The following is a 21,875-nucleotide window of genomic DNA, read 5'->3' on the forward strand; positions in this document are numbered from 1 at the left end:
CAGGGACTTGGGAGCGACAGAGCCATAGTGAAGAGAGAAATTCCTTACCCCCCCAAGGTAATGAAACGGGGTCTTTGCAACTCAATGCTCTGCACCAGAAGCCTTGGCTCGAGTGTTCGGATCTCCACGTATCGGGGCAACACCGCAATGATGTATGGAGGCTGGTGCTCTGTAAGAGAGGACATGTTGAGCTTGCGTTCTGGTCGAAGGCTTTGGGTTAAGGATGGGCTTGGATTCAGTTGCTCACACAAAGATCTCAAAAACAAAAAACCCTTCAAGTCAAGCACTAAGACAGGATGATCCCTCATGCGATCCATAGGAAAGAGGACCACTGCTTGCTCAAGTGATGTCAAGGGACATTTCCTGCCCAGCAGAGCCACACTGAGCTTTGCGAACACGGCTGAGCAGCTCCACTGTACAGCAGCTTCCTGTGCACCTTTCCATCTGCCACGAAGCCAGGTCAGATAAATGCAGGGTGCAGTTCTCCTGACACTGCAGCTGCAGAGAACTGGGCTACAGAACTGCCTTGTGCTCTCCCAGAGAAAACAGGAGGAAGTTTCTTTTTCCCTTCCTTACACTTGGTAAGGCTTCTGCTTGAGATTTCCAGAGAAAGAATACTTTTGTCATCTCTTTCTTTTCTTTTCTTTTTTTTTTTTTTCTTTCCAGAGCTGAGGACCGAACCCAGGGCCTTGCACTTGCTAGGCAAGCATTCTACCACTGAGCTAAATCCCAACCCATCAAATATACTGGACATTTAATCCCCACTGCACTGGTCTTGGGAGGCAAGGGCTGATGGATGGTGGGAGAGACTACAGGTATGCACTACCACCCCTGGCTTCTTCCTCCACTTTGTTAAAAGAGTGTTTACCATAGCCACTCTTTCCTTTCTGTACTTTGTAACAGGCATGGGACAATCCAGCTTAGTGCGCTGGGTGATGCAAAAGAATCTACAAATGTGCTTAAGTTAGTATGCAAAAAAGCCTAGAAGCCTTGCCAAGAAAGCCTTCCTCTGGGAGGCTATGTGATGAGGGAGATTTAACATGAATACAGATGACAGAAAATGTATCTTTGAAGATATATAAAAGCTTAGAACCTCTAAGACTGAATAAAGACAAGCATTACTTTATACTGAATTCTGAAATAAATTTACTGTTTGTACACAACATTAAGTCTAACTGCAAAAATTTAAACACAGGTACTGCAGGTGTGACTCAGTCAGTGGTACTGTCAATACAAAAACAGTTCTCACCTCAAAAGGAGTAAGAAAGAGTTTATTCTGAACCTAAATATGACTATGGCCTAGGAACACAGATTCTGGTGTCCCTAGATACTGCATTCCACTGTGAATGTGGCTACATGAGATGTTACTATAGAACGAAAGAAACTGTAAATAAAGCATCTTTGACCTGGGGCCAGAGGAAGGCAGGTTACAGTGAAGCTGAGAAACTGTGCTAAAGGCTTTAGATGTTATCTGATGGCATTCTTAGCTCTGAGACTGGTGAAAGCTAGTGGTCTACTAAGGATACACTATGAAATTGCTGCTTTGAAAGGTTTATTTTATTATTTGCTTATGTGTATATACGTGTGGGTATACTCAGAGAAACCCAAGGAAGGTAGCTGGATCCCTTGGAGCTGGAGTTACAGACAGCTGTAAGTTACTGGTCGTGAGCGCTGGGAACCAAATTCTTCTCCCCACTGAGAGAGCAGCAAGTGCTCTTCACCCCAGCCCAGGACACAGTGCTTTATCAAGAAGTGCTACCTAGGACTCTAGCAGCCTCTCAGTCCCTCCCATGGGCCCGACAGTGGACCTTACCTAATTCCTCCCTAATTCCCACTGCCGGCTGAGCTGGTCAAGCTCACTCTCAGTCAGCTTGCCTTCTGCATCTTCAGTTTTACCCTGCTCTGTCCGCCCAGAATGTAAGGACACTGCTCAAATCCTATCCCAGACTCCCTGCTGGCCTAGTCCAATCTTACCTATGCAGGGCATCATCTTCATGTCTAATTAAACACTCAAACTTCCCTCTCTGTGAACTTCTAAGTTCTGAAATGCAACCCTGTTCTCATGAGCTAGTCTCTCGGTACAGAAAGCACTAACCATGTTTGTGTTTCTGACTGCAAAGAAAGTGCAGCAAGCACGTCATATGCTTCCAGAAAATACCAGAGGAAAGGGAGCCGAAGGCAGGCTTAGGAAACTCCACCACGAGGGCAGTCTGACCCTCTAAATTATACGTAGCAGAGGGCTAAGGAAGGAATCTCCAGATGTGACGAAGGAGCTCGTACCAATACAGGAAGATGAAAGAAAAGCACAAAGAAGTAGGACTGATGGCAGACAACCACTTCCTGAAATACACACTTCTTTGTACAGTCTTCCCCCTCTGAAGCAAAACTCCACTTCCAGAAAAACCTTATCCCCTCCTTAATGTTCCTGAAAGTGTGTACTTAAAAGAAGGGGAGCTGGGAGCGAGCAGCAGCAGGCGGGCGGTCTGCTGTAGTCTGCATGATGGAACTGCTTCCGCAGGCAAGACACGGCCTCCACCCAAAGGACAAAGCAGCAGCTGCTGCTGGCCTCACCCATGGCCACTGGGATGTCCATCCAGTTCAGGGCGCATTTCTGTGTGCAGATGCCTTCCTCGTTGAGCACCACAGTGAGATCATCCTGACCCACAGCTACTTTTCCATCTGCCAGAGGGGCAACTAAGGGCTCCAACTGCTTTCCTGTTGGGAAGAGCTCTTTGATGGACCCCTTTCCATCCACCTGCAGGAAGACAGGAGGGGAAACATCCAGCACTTCCCTGATAGAGGCACAAATGCAGCCTGGAAAAGTCCACACAAAACCCAAACCAGAGAAGCCAATAATGTTCCTTGTTTGACTTGAGTGAATATGGTTTTCATTATGACAATCTTTACCACAGTGTAAGACCAGTTTTCAAAAGTGGAGAAAATCATCTGCCTGGCACCAACCATGCTACCATGCAGAGCAACTGGGGCTTTTACTGATGCTAGGTGCTACAATACAGAACATCACTGCTGGTGGGAATGAAAAATGGTACAGATAGTTTATATGCTAGCTTTCTATAGAGCTAAGCCCAAGCTCCATAGGAGCCAGCACTACCACTTCTTGGTATTATCCACGAGAAATAAAAATTTACATTTGTGGGGAACAAGTGTACCCTTCAGCTGACAGGCGAATAAGCAAACTCCAGTCCGCCCATGGCACAGAACAGTACTCAGCGGTGAAAACAGCATCACTGATACGTACACACAGATGAATCTCAAGTGTACTGTGCTAAGTAGAAGCTCTCCATTTGATACAAGTCTGTTTATATGACATTCTACCAAAAATGAAACTTACACACCCTTAGCAGTGGAGGTCTGGGAGTTAGATGAGGGGCAGATGGAAGGAATGTGAGAGATGACAGACCTGCTTTGAACTGTTACTGTGGCATTAGTTACATAACCCTAGATATTTGTTAAATCCAAGAATTATGTAACAAAAAAAGTGGAATTTAATGTATGTAAAGACATGAGCAATATTTTAATAGCCAGGGTCTGAAAGCAAGATTTGCCACCCTCAGAAAATGAAATCTTAAAGAGGGGAGGGGGCTGAGGATGTAGCTCAGTGGTGATGGTGGTGTGTGACAGGAGCATCCACAGGAGTCAGAAGGCTAGCCTGCTCCAGCTTTAGGCCCCACCCCATTGCAGACTCCTCTCAGCTTGTACATGCCTGGTCAGAATCTTGTCAGCTGAGAGCAGCGAATCCTTCAGGACTTTGCACCCCAAGTGCTGGCAACAGTAAAATATCCCCAAACTAAACACACCAAGCAAAAATAGCAAAGATAAACAATAAAGAGCTACCACTGCGGGGAGCAAGATGGAAAGCTTCTAGAACTGCCAGGTCTGGATTATCAGACCTGAGGTAAGGCACACGCCATCTTTTCTAACTCCAGGTATGCACATGAGAGGGGAAAAGACAGTGTGGCTCCTCACCACTCTGTGGTAGAAAAACAAGTTATAAAGAGAGTCTGTATAGAAGGGTTTTTTATGTGTATGGGCATTTTGCCTGCATACATGTCTGTGCACCACATGCATGCCTGGTGTCCATGGAGACCGGAAGAGGGCATCAGATCCCCTGGAGCTGGAGGTACAGCTGGCTAGCAGTCGCCATGTGGGTGCTGGGAACTGACCTGGGTCCCCTCAAAAATAAGCCAGTGCTCTTAATCACTGAGCCATCTCCAGCCTCTAGCAAGGTATATTTTAAAACAGGGGAGAAACCCATATAGCAGAAGTATTTTTTTCTTTTCTTTTCTTTACATGCTAGGGAATCGAACAGAGGCTCCCACCCCTCAACTGCACTGTTTCTGATTTGGGGAAAGAGGAAGTCTGGATGACCAGCACCCCCATTTCCTCATCGGCATTTTCTATAATACACTGTGCAACTTCTGAAATTAGTGGAAAAACTGAAAACAAATACACTAAGAGATTTTGAACTCTAAATCAGAAATATTTAAGTTAACACTAAAGTTCATATGTAATTCTGAGAAGTGACACCTGGGAAAGAGTGTGATGATCAGACAGACAGACAGACAGACAGAGCCCTGGTCCTGTCCCAGTCATCAGATACTGTGGGTAATGACGCAGAGAACTGAGGGCTGACTTGGCTTGGCTGAAGCTACAGACACCTGATTTATGGCAAATCGGAAAGCACAAACACAAAAACTGTGTACACAGACAGGAACGCTGTTACACCCCACTTAAGGAGGTCTGTCTCCCGACCTGGAGTTCGGAAACGACCGTCATCTGTCAAGGTAAACTCCTGACCACTGCCCCGAAGTAAACCCATGAGAGCGGCAAAAACAGAAGGCTTTACCCTGATCAGGTAGTAGTCTCTCTTGAAGCCAACACAGATAGAATTTTCACACCATGCCATGGACTTGGGCACATCAGGTACACTAAAGTCCCCCTGAAAAAAGAGTATGAGTTCAGTTGAAAAGATTCTGGGGGGGCAGGGTGATTCAGGCCTTTCTGTTCTACTACTTTCATCCTGCAAAATACCCTGCACCCCCAGAACTATATACATGAAATATAAACCAGGTCTGGGCTTAATCCCAGCATTCGGGAGGCAGAGGCAGGTGGATCTCTGAGTTCAAGGCCAGCCTAGTCTACAGATCGAGTTCCAGGACAGCCAGGGCTACATAGAGAGACCCTGTCTCAAAACAAACAATAACAAAAGAAAACCAAACAACAAACAATATGAATCACCCTAATAAAAATATAAATCACCCGAGGAACTGGAGAAAATGCATCTGGAAAGGTGAGAGCCACTCTAAGATAAAGCAATCTCCAGTGATGCTGTGGAATTCCACAGACTGCATGAGCAAGCCCCAGGGCACTGGCCAGTGAATCTGCCTGGGGGAACCTCACTCTGTCTAAACAGGAGGCTGTGGGCTACCGACAGCACCAGCTTCCACCCCGCTCCCACGGCGGGTACAGTGGCCTTTACCTGCAGTTCATGGAATTCCCTGTCCTTCCAGAAGTACAGCTGCAGCTTCTTTTTCACGGCCACACACATCCGCAGTACCTCCTCGCCGGTCTCAGTGTGCTGGGGAGAACACCCAAGCCAGGGAGGGTGCGGTGAGTCCATGGACAGAGGCAAGCAGACCGGCCACCTCGACTCGAATACAAATCTGCAGAACCTAACGCCCACTGCCAGTGCCGGGGAGAGGGACACCACCCTGCCAAGAACTTAGACACACCTGGGTGAGGAGCACTTCTTCCAAATGGACACTGCCACTCAGGAAAAACATCCCAGAGTCTGACTTCCATTCTGTAACTGTGCCAACCCCCACCCCGTTTCCTCAAATGTTCTTGCCCACAGCTGTCATGAACTGGGTCAGCGGTTAGCATGAGTCAGTGACAGCAGACCCACTTGTAATACTTAGAAAGAATTGGGAAAAAATCTCAAAGCACAGAGCAATTAAGAGTGGAAGTGAGGGGCCTGGAGACATGGCTCAGAGGTTAAGAGCACCGACTGCTCTTCTAGAAGTCCTGAGTTCCATTCCCAGCAACCACATGGTGGCTCACAACCATCTGTAATGAGATCTGGTGCCCTCTTCTGGCCTGCAGGCATACATACAGGCAGAACATTGTATACTAATAGATAAACAAATCTTTAAAAAAGAGAGGAGGAGCCACCAAAAGTTAACAACAGTGATCCCCACTGAGAGGAGCCTAGGAAGTCTGAAGAACTGGAGGATGATGAACTGGCAAAAACAATGATGTCTTTTGGTTTTTTTTTTTTTTTTGGTTTTTCGAGACAGGGTTTCTCTGTAGCTTTGGAGGCTGTCCTGGAACTCACTTTGTAGACCAGGCTAGCCTCGAACTCACAGAGATCCACCTGCTTCTGCCTCCCGAGTGCTGGGATTACAGGCATGCACCACCACCACCGCCTGGCTAAAAGATGTCATTTTTGAACAATGCAAACTCCCTAATAACAAAGACCACAGTAATTTGTTTAGAACAAGTCAACGTAATACCACAAACAGGTTCATGATAAGGTCTTACTTTCCCCTAATGGTTTGCCTGACAACTAACTGCCTTTACCCCTGGCTAGTTGCCTCCTGACACACAGACACTTGGCATTTTAATTAGCACGTAGGGAATGAAAATCTTGCATCCCATACCACATATAATATGATCCAAAGCAAAATATTCTTCTCTGAAGGCTGCTGGGTTTGGACGTCAGAGTCACTCTTCCCATGAAGTGGTAGGAACTTAGGCAATGCTGGAGTCACAAAGCCGAAGTTCCCATCAAACACACTCACCTTGAGGTCACAGGTGAACAATGATGCTCCCTTGGCCTTTGAAACTGTAGTGATTTGCTGAAATGTCAGCAAGTCATGGACATAAATGTTGTTTTCTGTTAGGGAGGAAGCACAATGTCACTAAGTCAACCGCTAATACAATCACTAAGAGAAAAACAATAACAACAAAAAGTAACTGTGGAACATCCATAAGAAGAGAACTACAGACCCTGGCTGAGGATGTACCTTCAGGTTCACTAAGGATGATCCATTCCAGACTCGTATCAGTGCAAACATCTTCTGACCTGGATATTTTGTTTAAGACTCTGAGCTGACTTCAGAAAGGGGGCTTTCACTTCCTACTGCCCTTGTCCTCTCAAGTGTGGAAAGAGGTCAGCATATTTATCCAGGAAACAGCTTCTGAGCTACATATGCTAGGAAGTTCCAATTAGAAAAACAAAATTCTCTCTGGATTTTGTGGAAACCATGGCAAGGATTTCTGCTTAAGCACAGTTAGCAAAGTAATGCAGCAGTCTCCCATGAACCAATCAGTGCCCAATATCCTTTCCTGTTCATATACCATTTGATAAAGCTTTACTTGGCATAGTAAGAGACTAGAAACAACTAGCAACAGAACAACTATGATGCACAACAGCAGCAGCACGTGAGTGCTGTCTCTCTCAGAATAGCTCACTGCCATCTTTCCTTGAACCCCACGGTTGACCACAGGTAACCAAAACTGCAGAAAGCAAACCTGTGGGCGGGATTACCAAAACATCTGAAATGACCTTTTATCTAGTTCCTATGGTGAAGATTTGGTGCTTAAATGTTGACCTGTGGACCCAGTTTACAATGGTTCTGCTATCTAGGCCTCAGGCTAAAGAGTACAGGGTGTGAGGTAAGTTTCTAGTCTTGGCCTCTCTGACAGTCTGGCCCTATCCGCCTGTGGCTTGAAAGCCTGCCATTCTTCACCACATGTCCTAAGTCAGGCCACAAGGAACATCTACTGCCACATGACGGCTTGCTTAGGTTGTTCCTTGCCGCTCAGGCTCTGCCTACTTCTCTCTTCCTATGGAAACTATCAGTCCTTCCCATTCCTCAGATCCCACAGCACTGTTACCATTTGTATCACTATTACTTCCTAAATTCTGGCCATGATAATCAGAATATAAATATCAAAGGTAGAAACAATGTCTCATTGATCTCAGTATTTCTCAAATCTACTTCTGGCTTGCACAGGGTATAGCACATAAATATACAATTACTGGATGGATCATTACTCACTGATCACTGAATAGAGAATCTTGAAGACTAGAGTTCAAAGTCATGGGAGATGCTGCTTTTATTACCCATATGCCCTGCTGTATATTGTCAGAAGATACCAGCTCATTGTTAACTGTCAAATTAACACATGAAATACAAATGTTGCCCCTTTTCTTACCTAACAAGCTGACTAGAATCTTAAACTGGGAAACCACATGGATCTGGAAAATAGCAAATCATTATACTCAATTAACATTTCTGGCAAGGTTTAACAAAAGTTCACTTAACAAGACGACTAAATCAGACTAAAGGGCCTGTACTGGTTAGACTCCTGACTCACTCATTTTTATGTGTAACTACAGTTTCTGCTTGTGAAGGAGGAGGGTTCAGGCACCTGACCACAGGCAGATTCCCTATATAAAGGGGGTAGAGGGAAGAGGATTCAAATTAAATAACATCATCAAGTTCTAGCTTTGGCTAGGGCTTGAGTGTATCCCTTAATAGCTAATGCATTTGTTGGGAGCCTGGTCCCCACTGTGGTGATATTAAGGAGTGAGGCCTGGTGGGAAGTCAATGGGTCACTTGGCATATATAATCAGAAGAGAGTGGGTTAGTGCTCATGGGATTCAATCAGTTCTCAAGCCTCTTCCTGAATGATCTCTGGCTTCCTGTGTGACAGTGTGGCTTTCCTTGTGGTGTGTGTCTGTCACGAGGCTTTCATCACGGCTGAGATGCTGGCAGCACTGTGTTCTTGAACTTCTAGAACTGTGAGCTCAGTCGATCTGTTTTGTCCTAAAGTAGCCTTGTTCAGTTATTGAATTACAGGATTGAAAACCAGACTAACACAGCAGCGCCTCATAGAAGCCGAATAATACTTACAGCAATGATCAAGGCCACTTACCTGCTGGATCTTTTTGGAAAAGTTCTTATTGGACTTCTCTAGTGTTACCTCAAACCTGTTACAACCTATGGGAAACAAAAAACCTCTGTAGTTCCAAATATGGGGACATATAAAATAAAAACGTGCACCATTTGCACCCCTAATAAATCTCTAAAAACTCCTAAAGACTACAAGCCGAGGTCTAAAACAGGCAGCTCTCTTTACTGAGCACAGTAGGTGGTTTTCAACTCCAGGGTTCCAGCAGAGGGTTTCATGCACCTTTAGCACAGCAGAAAAGATCACATGATGCTTACCAATGCAGCAAGGTACCTGGAGTCTAAAGACCTTACTCTACAAAATACACTGGCCAAGTGATTCTCAAGAAGAGGGTAAAGTGGAGTAGTCACATGAAAGCGCAAGCCCTGAGACCCAGCCCAAAGTCTGCTTCCACCTAGAACTACCTCCGAGCGAAGCCCTACATCCTACATCTGAGGACAGAGCAAAGAGCACCATCTCCAAGCCAGAGTGCGGGGTGCATCTACACTTACTGCCGCTTTCAGGAGAGGCTACATCTGCTGGCACTGTTGCAAAAAAAGGGGAAAAAGTCAACGCCACAAAGACACACGAGCCCAATCTGGCTGGGGAAACAAACACATTCAGCTACAGAAGTTACCCAATCAAAGTGGGAGAAATTACAACACCGACGGCTACTACAGTGACTAGATACAGAGTGCTGGACTGATCTTAATCTACATTTTATATCACCTCACAGCTAACCCCAAGGAGCTGGTCTTATTACCCAATGTTTTCTAAGAAAAGGACTTATTTGTAGCCCGTGGTGGCCTAGGTTTTATTACATAGCCCAGGCTGGCCTTGAACTTACTGTAATCCTCTCCTGCCTCAGCCTCCTGAATGCCGAGATTATAGGCACGAATTCCACATGCGTTTCCACTTCTTCCTAATTTTATTTTGTTACTGGGGCAGGAGCACACATATGTCATAGCAAAGGACAACTTTGTGGAGTCGGTTCTCTCCTGCCCTCACACAGGTTCTAGAGATTGATCTGGGTCAGCAGTCAAGCACTTCACCTACCAGACTATGTCAATGGCCCCTGACTGGTTGGTTGGTTTGACTGTCTTGGGACAGGGTCTCATTGCGTTTTTGAAACAGGGCCTTTTTATATAGCCTAGGGTGGTCTGGAGCTCTTGTTCTTCTGTTTCAACCTCCAAAGGTGTTGGGATTACAGGTATGCTGCACTATGGCAGGTTCCAAAATCACACTTGAGCTGCCTGATGGATTAAGTAGCTGGGGAACAGCTGGTGCTTGACAAACATCTGTTCTCACACAGACAGAGCTGGAAAAGAGCAATATTCTATTTTTTCAAGTAACTGGATTTTCATTGTTGACAATATACCTGACAAAGGGAGTTTTTTTAGAATGAGGACTCACCCTCAGACATATCAGTGAACTTCTTATTCTGGTACATTAAGAGCACACTGGTCTGTCTGATGCATTGGATGGCCCTTTTCATGCATGATTTGAAACTTCAACTGGAAACTAACATCTGGAAAAGTAGTTTCACTGAGTCACAAATTTTCCAAATGATAGCATATTGCATTTTAGAATATTTAACATCATACTCATTATGTAATGCCATCCCCAACCTCAACCGAAAAATATTTAAGGACAAGACCTCAGGGTCTCCAGAGCGGCCACACCTGGTTCTTATACTTACGGGGGCCGCAATGCAGAGCCAGGCTGCTCCCTGGCTATTCCAGTTGTGTTCTATGGAGTTTGAGGCTACAAGCCAAAGTACCTCTGGGTCAAGAGAAAGCTAGATGAGTTCCCTGGATGCCCGGCTATCTATGGAGAGGTTATTATAACCCTCCAGGTTATTTCAAACAACAGTAGATGGGAAGTTGCTTCACTCTGAGGAAGAAAGGTGTGGCATCTGGGTGCCCAGAGCAGGTTTCAGAAGCTGAGGACCACCATCAAAGCAACCCTGGCTCAGTACCAGAGAGCTTGAAGGCAGAGCCTGAGACTTCCAGGCTACCCTTTTTTAAAAAAAATTCAATTTATTATATGTGTATTAGTGTTTTGCCTGCATGCATATATGTGTATCATGTACATGCCTGAAGAGGGCATCAGATCCTCAAGTTAAAGACAGTTGTGAGCTGCCATGTGGGTGCTGGGAATTGAACCTGGGTCCTCTGGAAAAACAGCCAGTGCTCTTAACCACTGAGCCATCTGTCCACTGGCTATCCTTCGTGACAGACACCTAGTGACAGGAAGGACTGAAATGTCCAAGACCTGTCTTTCCTGGATGTTCCTGTAGCTGCCTGAAATCCACCTTTGCACACACCCCATCTGCCCTCCTCCTGCCCTTCCCTGTGCTTCCTGAAATCCCCACGTCCCCCATCTGCCTTCCTGCCCCAGTTCCCCTTCTCTGGTGGAAACTGCAAGTGAGCAGGGAAGGGGGAAGCCTTCTGTAGCAACACTAGCAATGGTTTCTAGTCGAATAAGTGTTGGATGAGTTAAAACATTCTTTAAGGTCTGAGAAGGCAGCAAGCTAATGAGACAGGCACTGACTGGCCACAACTCTCACTTCCTCCTGAAAGCTCTCACTTTCATAACTTGACAAATACTGCCGGTTGTCTTCTGCCTTAAAAACAAAACAAACAAAACAGCAGAGCATGGTGGTCAGATCATCCCCGTATGCAGCTCTTCTGTGTCAGGCAGACTCATCTCACTAGGAAACTTCCATGAGCTCCCACAGTTTTTAATTTTTATTTTGATTGATTGATTGATGACTGATTGTGAAGCAGGGTCCCACACTGCAGCCCAGGTGCCCTCAAACTCATGGTAATCCTCTTGCCTCAGGCTCCAAAGTGCTATGATAACAGATATGAGCCACCATGTCTTGCTGATTCTTTATTTTTATCTTGTTTTATTGTAATGTTCTGCATTTGACCTTAACCAAAAGGCTGAGAAGCAATTATTATTTAGTTTTCTATCCCCTCCTCCCACTTAAATCGGAACCCATGGCATATTGCCAAAAAAACAACTGTTAAATGTTTTAGATAGTTCAAGGTAAGCTTAAGATTTAAATCGATGACTATATATGTCAGAGAATAAAAACATTCTAGCTTAGAGAACTCCAACTTTAAAGCAAGGATGAGCAAACTACTATGCACAGGGCCCTCTGTGTGTGTCACAGTCTCAGTACACAACACGGTATTGTCACCGCTTTACACATATGGATGCTGTAAGTCTACAGTGGCAGAATTCAACTCATGACACAGATGTCATGACCCATAGAGGCCAACTTGGGGACTTTTTTCTTGAAAACTTAAATTTTTTTGTTTATTTTGTTTTATTTTTGCTGTTTAGAGACAGGGTTTCTCTGTGTAGACCAGGTTGGCCTCAAACTCAGAGATCCGCCTGCCTCTGTCTCCCAAGTGCTAGGATTAAAGGGGTGCACCACCACTGCCTGCCTGGCTTGAAAGTTTAATTTTTAAAAGTTGATAATTTCATACACATCCATGTGGGCCAGAAGTGGGTGTTGGGTTCCCTGGAGCTGGAGTTACAGGTGGTTATGAGAGGACCAATGTGGGTGCTGGGAACTAAACCAGGGTCCTTTAAAAAAGCAGTATGCACTCTTAACCACTGCGTCACCTCTCCAGCTCACTAAATGGACTTTGCTGTTTTTTATTTAAAGATTAATTTTTATTTGTGTATACATATTTGTTTCTGTGTATGCATATGTGGGTATCTGTGGAGGCCAGAAAAGGGCACCAGATATGCTGGAATTGGAATTACAGGAAGTTGTAAGCCAATAAGGGTGTTGGGGCTCTCTCTCCAACCTCCCAAACATCCGTTTTTCCACAAAGAAAAGTATAGGCATAAAACCAGAAAAAAGGGAATAGTCCTTAGCAGAACTCATTTCAAACACTTTAGTTATTATTGTACATCATTACAAAGTCACAATTAATAAGAGCTTTAGTTTTTAAAGTTCTTCCAAGCCTATTACTGCTTTACCTGCTCCCAACAACTCTGTCGAAGTTTACAAAAGAGAATGCTGGTACTGGAAAGGACTCACCCAGTCATGTGGGTGTAAGTTTACAAGAAGAAAAACTGTACACAAACCTAGACTGTCCTCTTCATAGCCTATCCTCATAGGCTAGCGCCATCCACATCGATGGATACTGCTCTTTACAGGATTTTCTTTTTGCCTACCACTATATATATTTATTCAGGATTCTTATTCCACCAGAAACATTTCTTATTAAGCAGTCAATCTCCTATATAAGAAGGTGTGTGCTAGTCAGCTCCACCCACCAGAGGAGGAAACAGTTTGTTAAAGAAAACGATCCCAGGAGATTCTCATGTTTCTCCTTCCCTCCCACAGGCCTCTCTCCTAGTCACTCCTTTACTGGTCTAGGAATCTCTGTTCTCACAGTAGTTAACTAGTAAAGCTTTCTTTTGTATCACCACAGGCCAGCTGTTTCTTAGTTCGAGACACTTACCAACATCCTTCCGGATCCTGTAGAGAAGAAGATGTCCTTGTTTGGTTCCAACAAGAAGCCATTCCTCTAGAAAAGAACCCAGAGAAAGTTAATTAGCTTTCGTGAAAACCCTGTTTCTTTAACTTGGGTCTGAGGAAGCTGGAGCTGTGGCTCAGTGTAGTAGAGCACCTGCCTGGTGTGAGACATAAACCCTGCATTCAATTCCCAGTGAGTGTGTTTGTGGGGGTTGGGGGAACAGCAGAAGGGGCTGAAAAGGAGGAGGAAGAGAAAGAGGGATTTCAGAAAACGAAACAATCAAAAGTTCTTATTTTGCCAGATGTGTAGCTCACACCTATAATCTCAGCACTAAGGCAGGAGGACTTCTGTGAGCTTAAAGCTAGCCTGAGCTACCAAATAAGGTTATTTTTAGGCTAGAAAGTTAGCAGATTAAAAAGAAATGTCCTTGGCTTCATTGTTTAAAATTAAGTTTGGGGGACAGGGAGTAGGGATGGGCTAACCAAGACTAAGGATGTATGAAAAAGCCTCATGGATCCACACTACTTTGTAAGTAAACTGAGTTGGAGGCCAGCCTGATCCACAGAGTGAGTTCTAGGCCAGTAAGCACTACCTAGTGAGACCTTGTCTCAACACACACACACACACACACACACACACACACACACACACACACACACACATGAATCTGAACACAGGCATCCTGTATGTGTGGACAATGCTTTTCCAGGAAGAAGTTGGTTACTAAATGAAAATCTCAGGACTAGCTGTGGGATGCCGCATGTTACTGGCCAGGAAGGCCACAGAGGCTCCCCAAACAATACAGTGTACTGCCATCACTCTTGGCCTCCCACCATATCTAGAGCACAAGACACTACTGCTAAAGATACAACTCACTCTCAGCTGCAGGGCATAGAGAAATCGAGCTGGAACTGACCTAGGAATTTCCTCCCTGCTGACTAGCTTTCCCAGAACTATGAGACGCTACGCAGGCTACTAGGAAAGAAAAATCAACGATGGTATTACTCAGCTGTGAACCCTGAATGCTATAATACCAACCTTGCAGGCAGAACATGTCCACAGGTACAACAGTGACATGAAGGTTATGTGAGTAACCAACTAGTTTCTGATTAGATTTGAGGCCTGCTCCACAAGAGGTAAACCTAATCAAAAGTCCCTGGCTTCGGAGGTCGTAAGCCCTAGGGGTAAATGGCTACCACTATCTGCTACTGTTGTTCGAGGGACATGGCATCAAACTGCCTTCTGAATATCTATGGTTATGCTCATTACCACATGCTACTCTTAGTCTTGGCCAGTGAAGCTTCTTCTGCATTGACAGTAGTTAATGAAGAGCCTCACGACTGGTTAAAGTGCTGGCTGGGAAAAAGTGACTATCGAGTGCTCATCCCTCCACAGACATCTACAGCAACACCCCTCCCCCACCCCGCCAAGGCTCAGGAAACATTTTGGAAGAGGAGGTAAAAAGAATGTGAGAGATGGAGGACAGTGAAAAGTGCTGTGAGATGACTGTCTAGAGAGGACATGCCATTGCACTCACCAACTCACATGACAGAGCTGTTGGGTACCACAAAGAGAAAACAAAAAGCCTGGCAGACCGGGAAGAGCACGACATGGATATTCACCTGAGAGTCAATGCTGCATATCAGAAAACAGAACATGTTACCCAGCCCCATAATATACACGTAAACCAACTAGAGTCAGTCCCAGAAAACTACCAATGAGGTGGGTGTGGTGGCCCATCCTGTGACCCCAGGACTCAGGTCGAAGGAGGATCATGAATTGAAGGTCAGCCCTGGCTCCATATTGAGTCCTGGTCATAACAAGGGGCAGTAAGGCCTAGTCCTGGGGCTAGAGGTTAGACCCGAACTCCGTGGGAAATGAGTAAGGCAGGGACCTCGTCTCACATCACCTTGATGCAACTCTGTCCAGCACTGTAATGCAGCCTAACTTCGTGCAGTAAACGGTTTCCGTCCTGGCCCAGTGCAGGGCTCTTACCAGGTAAACTCCTGCTCAGCTGCATTAGAATAAAGGAGACTTACTCGAAAATCCCTAGCTTCCCACCTAATGATTCTTCTGATCAGTGATTCCCAGGGTGGTACTCTGAGACTGGCATTTATAAATTAAATTTGATTTCTAATTATATAGTATAAACTAAACATAAATATAAAATATACATATAATTATAGTGTGTGTGTGTGTGTGTGTGTGTGTGTGTGTGTGTGTGTGTTGCACATGTAGTTTAAAACCAAAAACTGGACTGGATGTAGTGATGAATACCTTAAATCTCAGCATGAAGGAGCCAGAGGCAGAGGCAGAGGCAGGCAGATCCCTGAGTTCAAGGCCAGTCTGGTCTACGTAGGGAGTTATAGGCCAGTCAGGAACATATAGTGATATCTTATCTCAAACAAATAAACAAATATACAGCACAAACAGAAACAAACAAACCCAAAACCTATGAAAAGTCTAGTTTCCATTACTGTCCATTCTATCCACTGCTGTCCTCTTTAAAGCTACAGCTATTATTTAGTAATTCTGGTTTATTCTTCCAGTGTTTCTTTGGGCCATACAAATAAAAATGAGCAGTTTTCACAAATACAAATATACGCAGGCATACATACACAATTCACGTGCTCTGTCTGCTTGTTCTTACTTTGAGACAAGGTCTACAGTGTCTTCCAACATGGAATAGGTTGGTCCTGAAATCCTGGGCTCCCCATGCTTTCGTCTTGGCCTCCAACCTGACCATGCCCAATGTTGCCAGCCATGGTGAAAACTTTGGAACTTAGTCTAGTTATGTTAATGCCACTTCAGGGGTTTGAGCAAAAGAGAGATGCAATGGGACTCAAGTCTTCAAAGGCTTTACTCTATCAGGCTAAGGTAAAGGAGGACACTAGCATGGTAACTCAGATAAAAGACAGAGCCTTCCTTCATCAAGAGCATCAGCAACAGGCATGGAAGAAATGCCTATACTGGAGATTTATTCGGGTCAGTCAAAATTCTTTGGCAGACTAAGAATGTGAGAAGTCAACCGTGGTTCCAAGGCCTTTCGCCTCAACTAAAGAGAAAAAGAAATATCATTTATTACAACATGGGACACATGATAGGAGTATTTGGTAGCATTAGAATCTAGAACAGGAGCTGGATCAATGGCTCAGAGGTTAAAAGCCTTTGCTGCTCTTTGGGAGGACCTGAGTTTGGTTCAAGAACTCACATAGTGGCTTACAACCATATGTAGCTTCAGATCCCAAGTTCCAGGGGATCTGGCACCTTTAGACGTCCTCAGGCGCACGCAGGATGCACAAACAAACATGTGGGCAAAACACTCACACAGATAAAATAAATGCATCTAAAAGGCACTTTAAAAATCTAGAATGGGGGCTGGAGACATGGCTCAGAGGTTAAGAGCACTGGCTGTTCTTCCAGGGGTCTAGAGTTCCATTCCCAGCACCCACATGGTGGCTCACAACCAGCTACAGTGAGATCTGGTGCCCTCTTCTGGCCTGCAGGCATACATACAGGAGGAACGCTGTAAACAAAACTAAAAAAAAAAAAAAGCCGGGGGGGGGAATGGGGGGGGGGGGGATGGCGCACGCCTTTAATCCCAGCACTCCAGAGGCAGAGGCAGGTAGATCTCTGTGAGTTCAAGGCCAGCCTGGTCTACAGAGCTAGTTCAGGACAGGCTCCAAACCTACAGAGAAACCCTGTCTCGAAAAACAACAACAACAACAACAATCTAGAATGGTTAGGGTCATGCTATTAGACATCCCAATGCTAAAGAAAAGTTGGCGTCTATAAATGGAATCCATGCCCAGAAGAGAGATGAACTATGCCACAGTCTTCCACCTTAAATTCTGTCTGGCACTACATGATCTGATTGCTGGATGAACTTCCCAGGTAAAAGAAAAACACACATAAAAGGAGCAATGACTAGGAGCAATCACCATTAGTGCTAAAGTAGCAATAATTATTATCTAAAGCCTGAAAGTGAAATCATTTGATGCAAGGAAAAGTAAACAACCTTCCTGTACTGACACAGACCTTGGTAACCTAGGAGACGGCGCATTTCTTCTAGTTGGTGAGGGGTCAAAGCCGAACAAAAGTTACTTCTCGTTTCAAAACCATTTTTTTTTTTTTTTTGAGACAGGGTTTCTCTGTGTAGCTTTGCACCTTTCCTGGATCTCACTCGGTAGACCAGGCTGGCCTCGAACTCACAAAGATCCGCCTGCCTCTGCCTCCCGAGAGCTGGGATTAAAGGCACGCGCCACCACCACCCGGCTTCAAAACCATTTTTTTTTAAGAGCCTCAGCTCAGTGGAATCTTTACTCTGACAACACACAGTTAATGAGTCTCTCTTAGAGGGGAAGGGGGCCATGGTTCCAACCAGCTAAGTCAAGCCTGTGGAAAGCAGCTGCATGCATCCTTCTTGGATGCATATGTCTTAGACTGAATTGAGTACCTGCCCTGCATGTTGAGATGGTTTACCTGGCACCCTATACGTCCTCGTGCATTTGGTCCTGACTGTGTTCTAGGTATACTGGCCCTATTTCTCATTCATCCTTACATTCCTGCCCCAGTGGAGAGGATAGTCAGGTAGCTATCGGACACACGTTTGATGACACAATAGAGAAATGAACCCTTCATTTATGATTTTCGACTGAGAGCACTTTCCTCCAGGAAATGAGGTTTTCTTGAGATGTTTGTAGGAAATAGGATTCTCTCCCTAATTCGAAGGACTAGGCCAGAGGGGGTACTATTTTACAGAGGCTAGAGACTGCTCACAGAGGAAAGCCACAGAGTAACACAAAAGTCTGAATCCCTCTGAGGAGTCCACAAAGTCCTTTCAGGAAAGGATGGCTGGGTAGAACTATCAATATATGCATAGGGCACTGGTCACCATCAAGATTTCCACGTGGTCCATCATGGTACCTTACTCAGTGTAAAAACTAAGTAAGGTCTCTAAACTTTACCTTTGTATATAGGCCCTTGATTTCTAGGACATGGACATTAATAGAAAAGACTTTAAAATTATTTTCTACTTAGCCTTTGGGGGTTATAGCAGGTAATAACAATTCATGGAAAAGCACTCAATGTAGCTGAGAGCCAAGATTTACGTTCTTGAACTCCAGAACACACAAAAGATGCTGACCTTGCTTTCTGGATTAGCCAATCCCAAGAAAAAAGTATACAAGGTCGTATGGGTTAGGTTTCACGGCAGTCTGTTATGATGCTCTTCCACTTCAGAGTCAGGTAACGTGGGCACTTCACGACATAAGGCACTCAACCACTTAGATTAAGTGAGTACGTGAGTTATGTACCGTAAAGAAAAGTAAACTGTGAGTGCACACTAGGGTTCTGAAGCATACGGTGCTAAAGTGTTTGGTGTCCAGTAAACCACCTGTGTAAATCACCTAGAAAACACCACAATCATTTATTTGAACAAGCTCAAGCCTCTGGCAGCTTAACGACTTACTGATGCTTTGCCCTTTCCACTCAGTACTTCTTGGGAATAGAAATGGGCCCCAATCGAGCACAATTAATACAGCAAGCCCAACCTCCAAATGCACAGTGCACGAGAGAGCTGAACTGCGCAAATGGACTGTCCTTAGAGATCGCACAAGCCGCCCTGGGTGCCCAGTCCGGTTAACTCTGCCCTCTCTGACAGCCTGCGTCCTCAGCCCACCTACACGGTCAGACGCCTTGTCTCCTTCCAGTCAGGCGCGAGGGGCAGCCACCTCCCTGGCCCGAGGCCCCGCGGCTCACCCCAGGCAGCTAGGCAGTCGATTTGCAGGGGAAGCTTTTCCAGGATGGGAACCGGCTCGAAAGCGTCGTGCATGGCTGCGGAGCTTCTCTGCCGCCGTCCCGCCCCGGCTGCAGGGCGGAGCCTGGGACCTGAAGACAGGGAAGACCCGGATCCCACCTGGGACCCTGTTACAAGATCTTCGGCAACACGGCCATCCCTGCCGCCGGACTTCCTGCTGACTTAAGCCCGCCCCTTCCGCTGCAACGAGCTCCGCCCCTCCCTCTGAGTGCCCATCTTGACAGCTGGTGTAGAAAGGCGGAAACTACTCTTAATCTTGGAGTCGTCCTAGGCAGTGAACGTAGTGAAGACCTCGTGCTGTCTGGAAATGTGGCTCAGTGGCTCGAGTGCCAGGAGAGATGGCACACTCCAGAAATCCCAGCCTCAGGAGGATCACAAGTTCAGAGATACTTTCAGTGCATAGCGAATTTGAAGCCAGCCTAGGATATGTGAGGCCCTGTCTCAAACAAAAACCAGCTCTCCCACCCCGGAAAAAAAACAAACCAAAGGAATTTCTGCCTTGGCGTCAGACTTGGGTTGAAGATACGCCACTTAGGAAATTCGTAGTCTCCCCCCACCCCAACCCCCCGGAAATGGACCGTTGCAGGCCTCGCTTTCCTACTCTGCAAAAACTGTTTCAGCATAAGGCCTATTACAATTGTGAGCATCTATCAAGTTTGACATACTCTAGTCAATAGATTGCTTTAGTATCATCATTACAGTTCAACTAATTCAACTATCTTAGGTTTACAGTGTTAAAGCTGTATGAAGATCAGTGGTTCTCCCCTGCCCCTATACCAGAAACTTTCAAAATACAACCTTGTGCCTCATTCCAATTTTACTTAAACTTCGGAGGGGAACAGTATGAACTCACTTCATACACTTGAACACAAAGACCATTATAGGCTAGTGTTTCTCAGCTCCAGCACAATTTTTTAGGGGCTGCATGGGAAACTGTGTTATGCACTAGAGGATGTTTGGAGACATCCCTCAGAATTTACCAGCTAGAGAGATTCTAGAGCAGCTTTCCCAAAGATCATTTTTGTTCATTTCCCAATGAACAAAAATGGCTTGTTTGGTAAACACTTTTGGTGAGACACTATTCCTGACCAATGTTTTAGCCCAAAGGTCAGATGTCTTTCTCAGTTGCTTTCCACTTTATTTATGAGAAAGGGCCTGTGTTGTTTATTGTTGTTTTTGAGACAGGGTCTCACTATGCAACCCACGATGGCCTTGAACTCTCAAGAGATCTGCCTGCCCCTGCCTTCTGAGGGTTAGGATTAGAAGCATGTGCCACTACACCCACAATTTTACAATTAGACAGGCTAGCAGGCCAACAAGCTCCAGGGCCCCACCTGTCCTCAGTATCAGAGCAAGGGCACCAGTTTCATCACATAGGTACTATGGATCCAGACTCAGATCCTCAAGCCTTTGTGGCAAACCCTTCACCATCTGAGTCATTGCCCTAGACCCCTGGGCCATTGCTTCTTAATGTACTAACAAACCACATGGAGACATTAGTAAAATGTAGACTTGATTCAATAGGACCAGAATGGGATCCTCAACTGAGAACCTTGAATATACTTCCAGGTATGGCTGATGATACTGATCTCTGAGACATTTCAAGTAGCAAGAGTTCATACAGGTGCAGCCTTCTGACAACTTTGGACCAATGTTGTCATCTACAGAGTTTATACTTGAGAAATAAAAAGTTGAGTTACAAAGATAAATAAATCTTGTTTTAAGTAAGTTTTGAACTACGCTTAGTTATCCTTGCCTGCATGCCTCTAGCCACAGGTTATACATGCCTGAGAATTGATTCACTAACTTTTGGAAGGGCTTTGAAATTGGTGATAATACTCCTAAGCAACTTGATTCTCCCATATATCCTAATAACTCAATTTAGGAAAGTAGGTAACATGGCTCTTTACTCTTGGGGGTCCTTAATGTTTGAGGGTAACTTTATTCCATTTGGAGAATTAAAAACCAATTCATTTTAAGCTGTACAAATGGTCTGTAACTATCGGGTATGGCATAAACTTAAGCATTTGGGTTTAATACAAAACCAATAAAGGGTGGATATATGATGTCCAAACAACTGGTCCTAGAGGTTTCTCTTTTTATACAATATCAATTCCTTCATATGTAAAGATTGCTTGTCCTGTCTTTACCAAATACTGTTCAGACAATCAAATGAAAGTATACTGGCAAGCAGTTAGAAACACAGAATTTCTAATCAAGTCTTTTCTTGGAATTTTAGAATGCCTATTACTATGTTAGGGAAAGGTCTAATATTTTGAGTTCCAGATACAAGGTCTAAGACCAACCAATATTAAACTCTAAGAAAGGAATAGACCGCCAGGCATTGGTGGCGCACACCTTTAATCCCAGCACTCAGGAGGCAGAGCCAGGTGGATCTCTGTGTGTTCGAGGCCAGCCTGGTCTACAGAGCGAGATCCAGGACAGGCACCAAAACTATGCGGAGAAACCCTGTGTGTGTGTGTGTGCAAACAAACAAACAAACAAACAAACAAACAAACAAAAAGGCATAGACCAACTCTGTCCAACCAAATTACCTTCCTGGTCTGTCCTTA

At 45.1% G+C, this 21,875-nt stretch overlaps 1 protein-coding gene across 1 annotated transcript in view; it reads right to left on the bottom strand.

Annotated features, from left to right (window-relative positions):
* Positions 1–19,459, bottom strand: part of Vps39 (VPS39 subunit of HOPS complex) — a 44,402-nt gene extending 24,943 nt beyond the window's left edge. The window contains exons 1-9 of the mRNA XM_036184666.1: positions 19,245–19,459; positions 13,470–13,535; positions 8,965–9,029; positions 8,242–8,284; positions 6,822–6,916; positions 5,501–5,599; positions 4,868–4,960; positions 2,572–2,755; positions 49–169 (exon numbers count right to left, since the gene is read on the bottom strand). Coding sequence (XP_036040559.1) covers positions 49–169; positions 2,572–2,755; positions 4,868–4,960; positions 5,501–5,599; positions 6,822–6,916; positions 8,242–8,284; positions 8,965–9,029; positions 13,470–13,535; positions 19,245–19,317 — 839 coding nt within the window. The 5' untranslated portion in view covers positions 19,318–19,459. The remainder of the gene's footprint in view (positions 1–48; positions 170–2,571; positions 2,756–4,867; positions 4,961–5,500; positions 5,600–6,821; positions 6,917–8,241; positions 8,285–8,964; positions 9,030–13,469; positions 13,536–19,244) is intronic.
* Positions 19,460–21,875: the final 2,416 nt, after the last annotated feature.

This window comes from Onychomys torridus, chromosome 4, assembly GCF_903995425.1.
Source record: "Onychomys torridus chromosome 4, mOncTor1.1, whole genome shotgun sequence".
Lineage (NCBI taxonomy): Eukaryota > Metazoa > Chordata > Mammalia > Rodentia > Cricetidae > Onychomys > Onychomys torridus.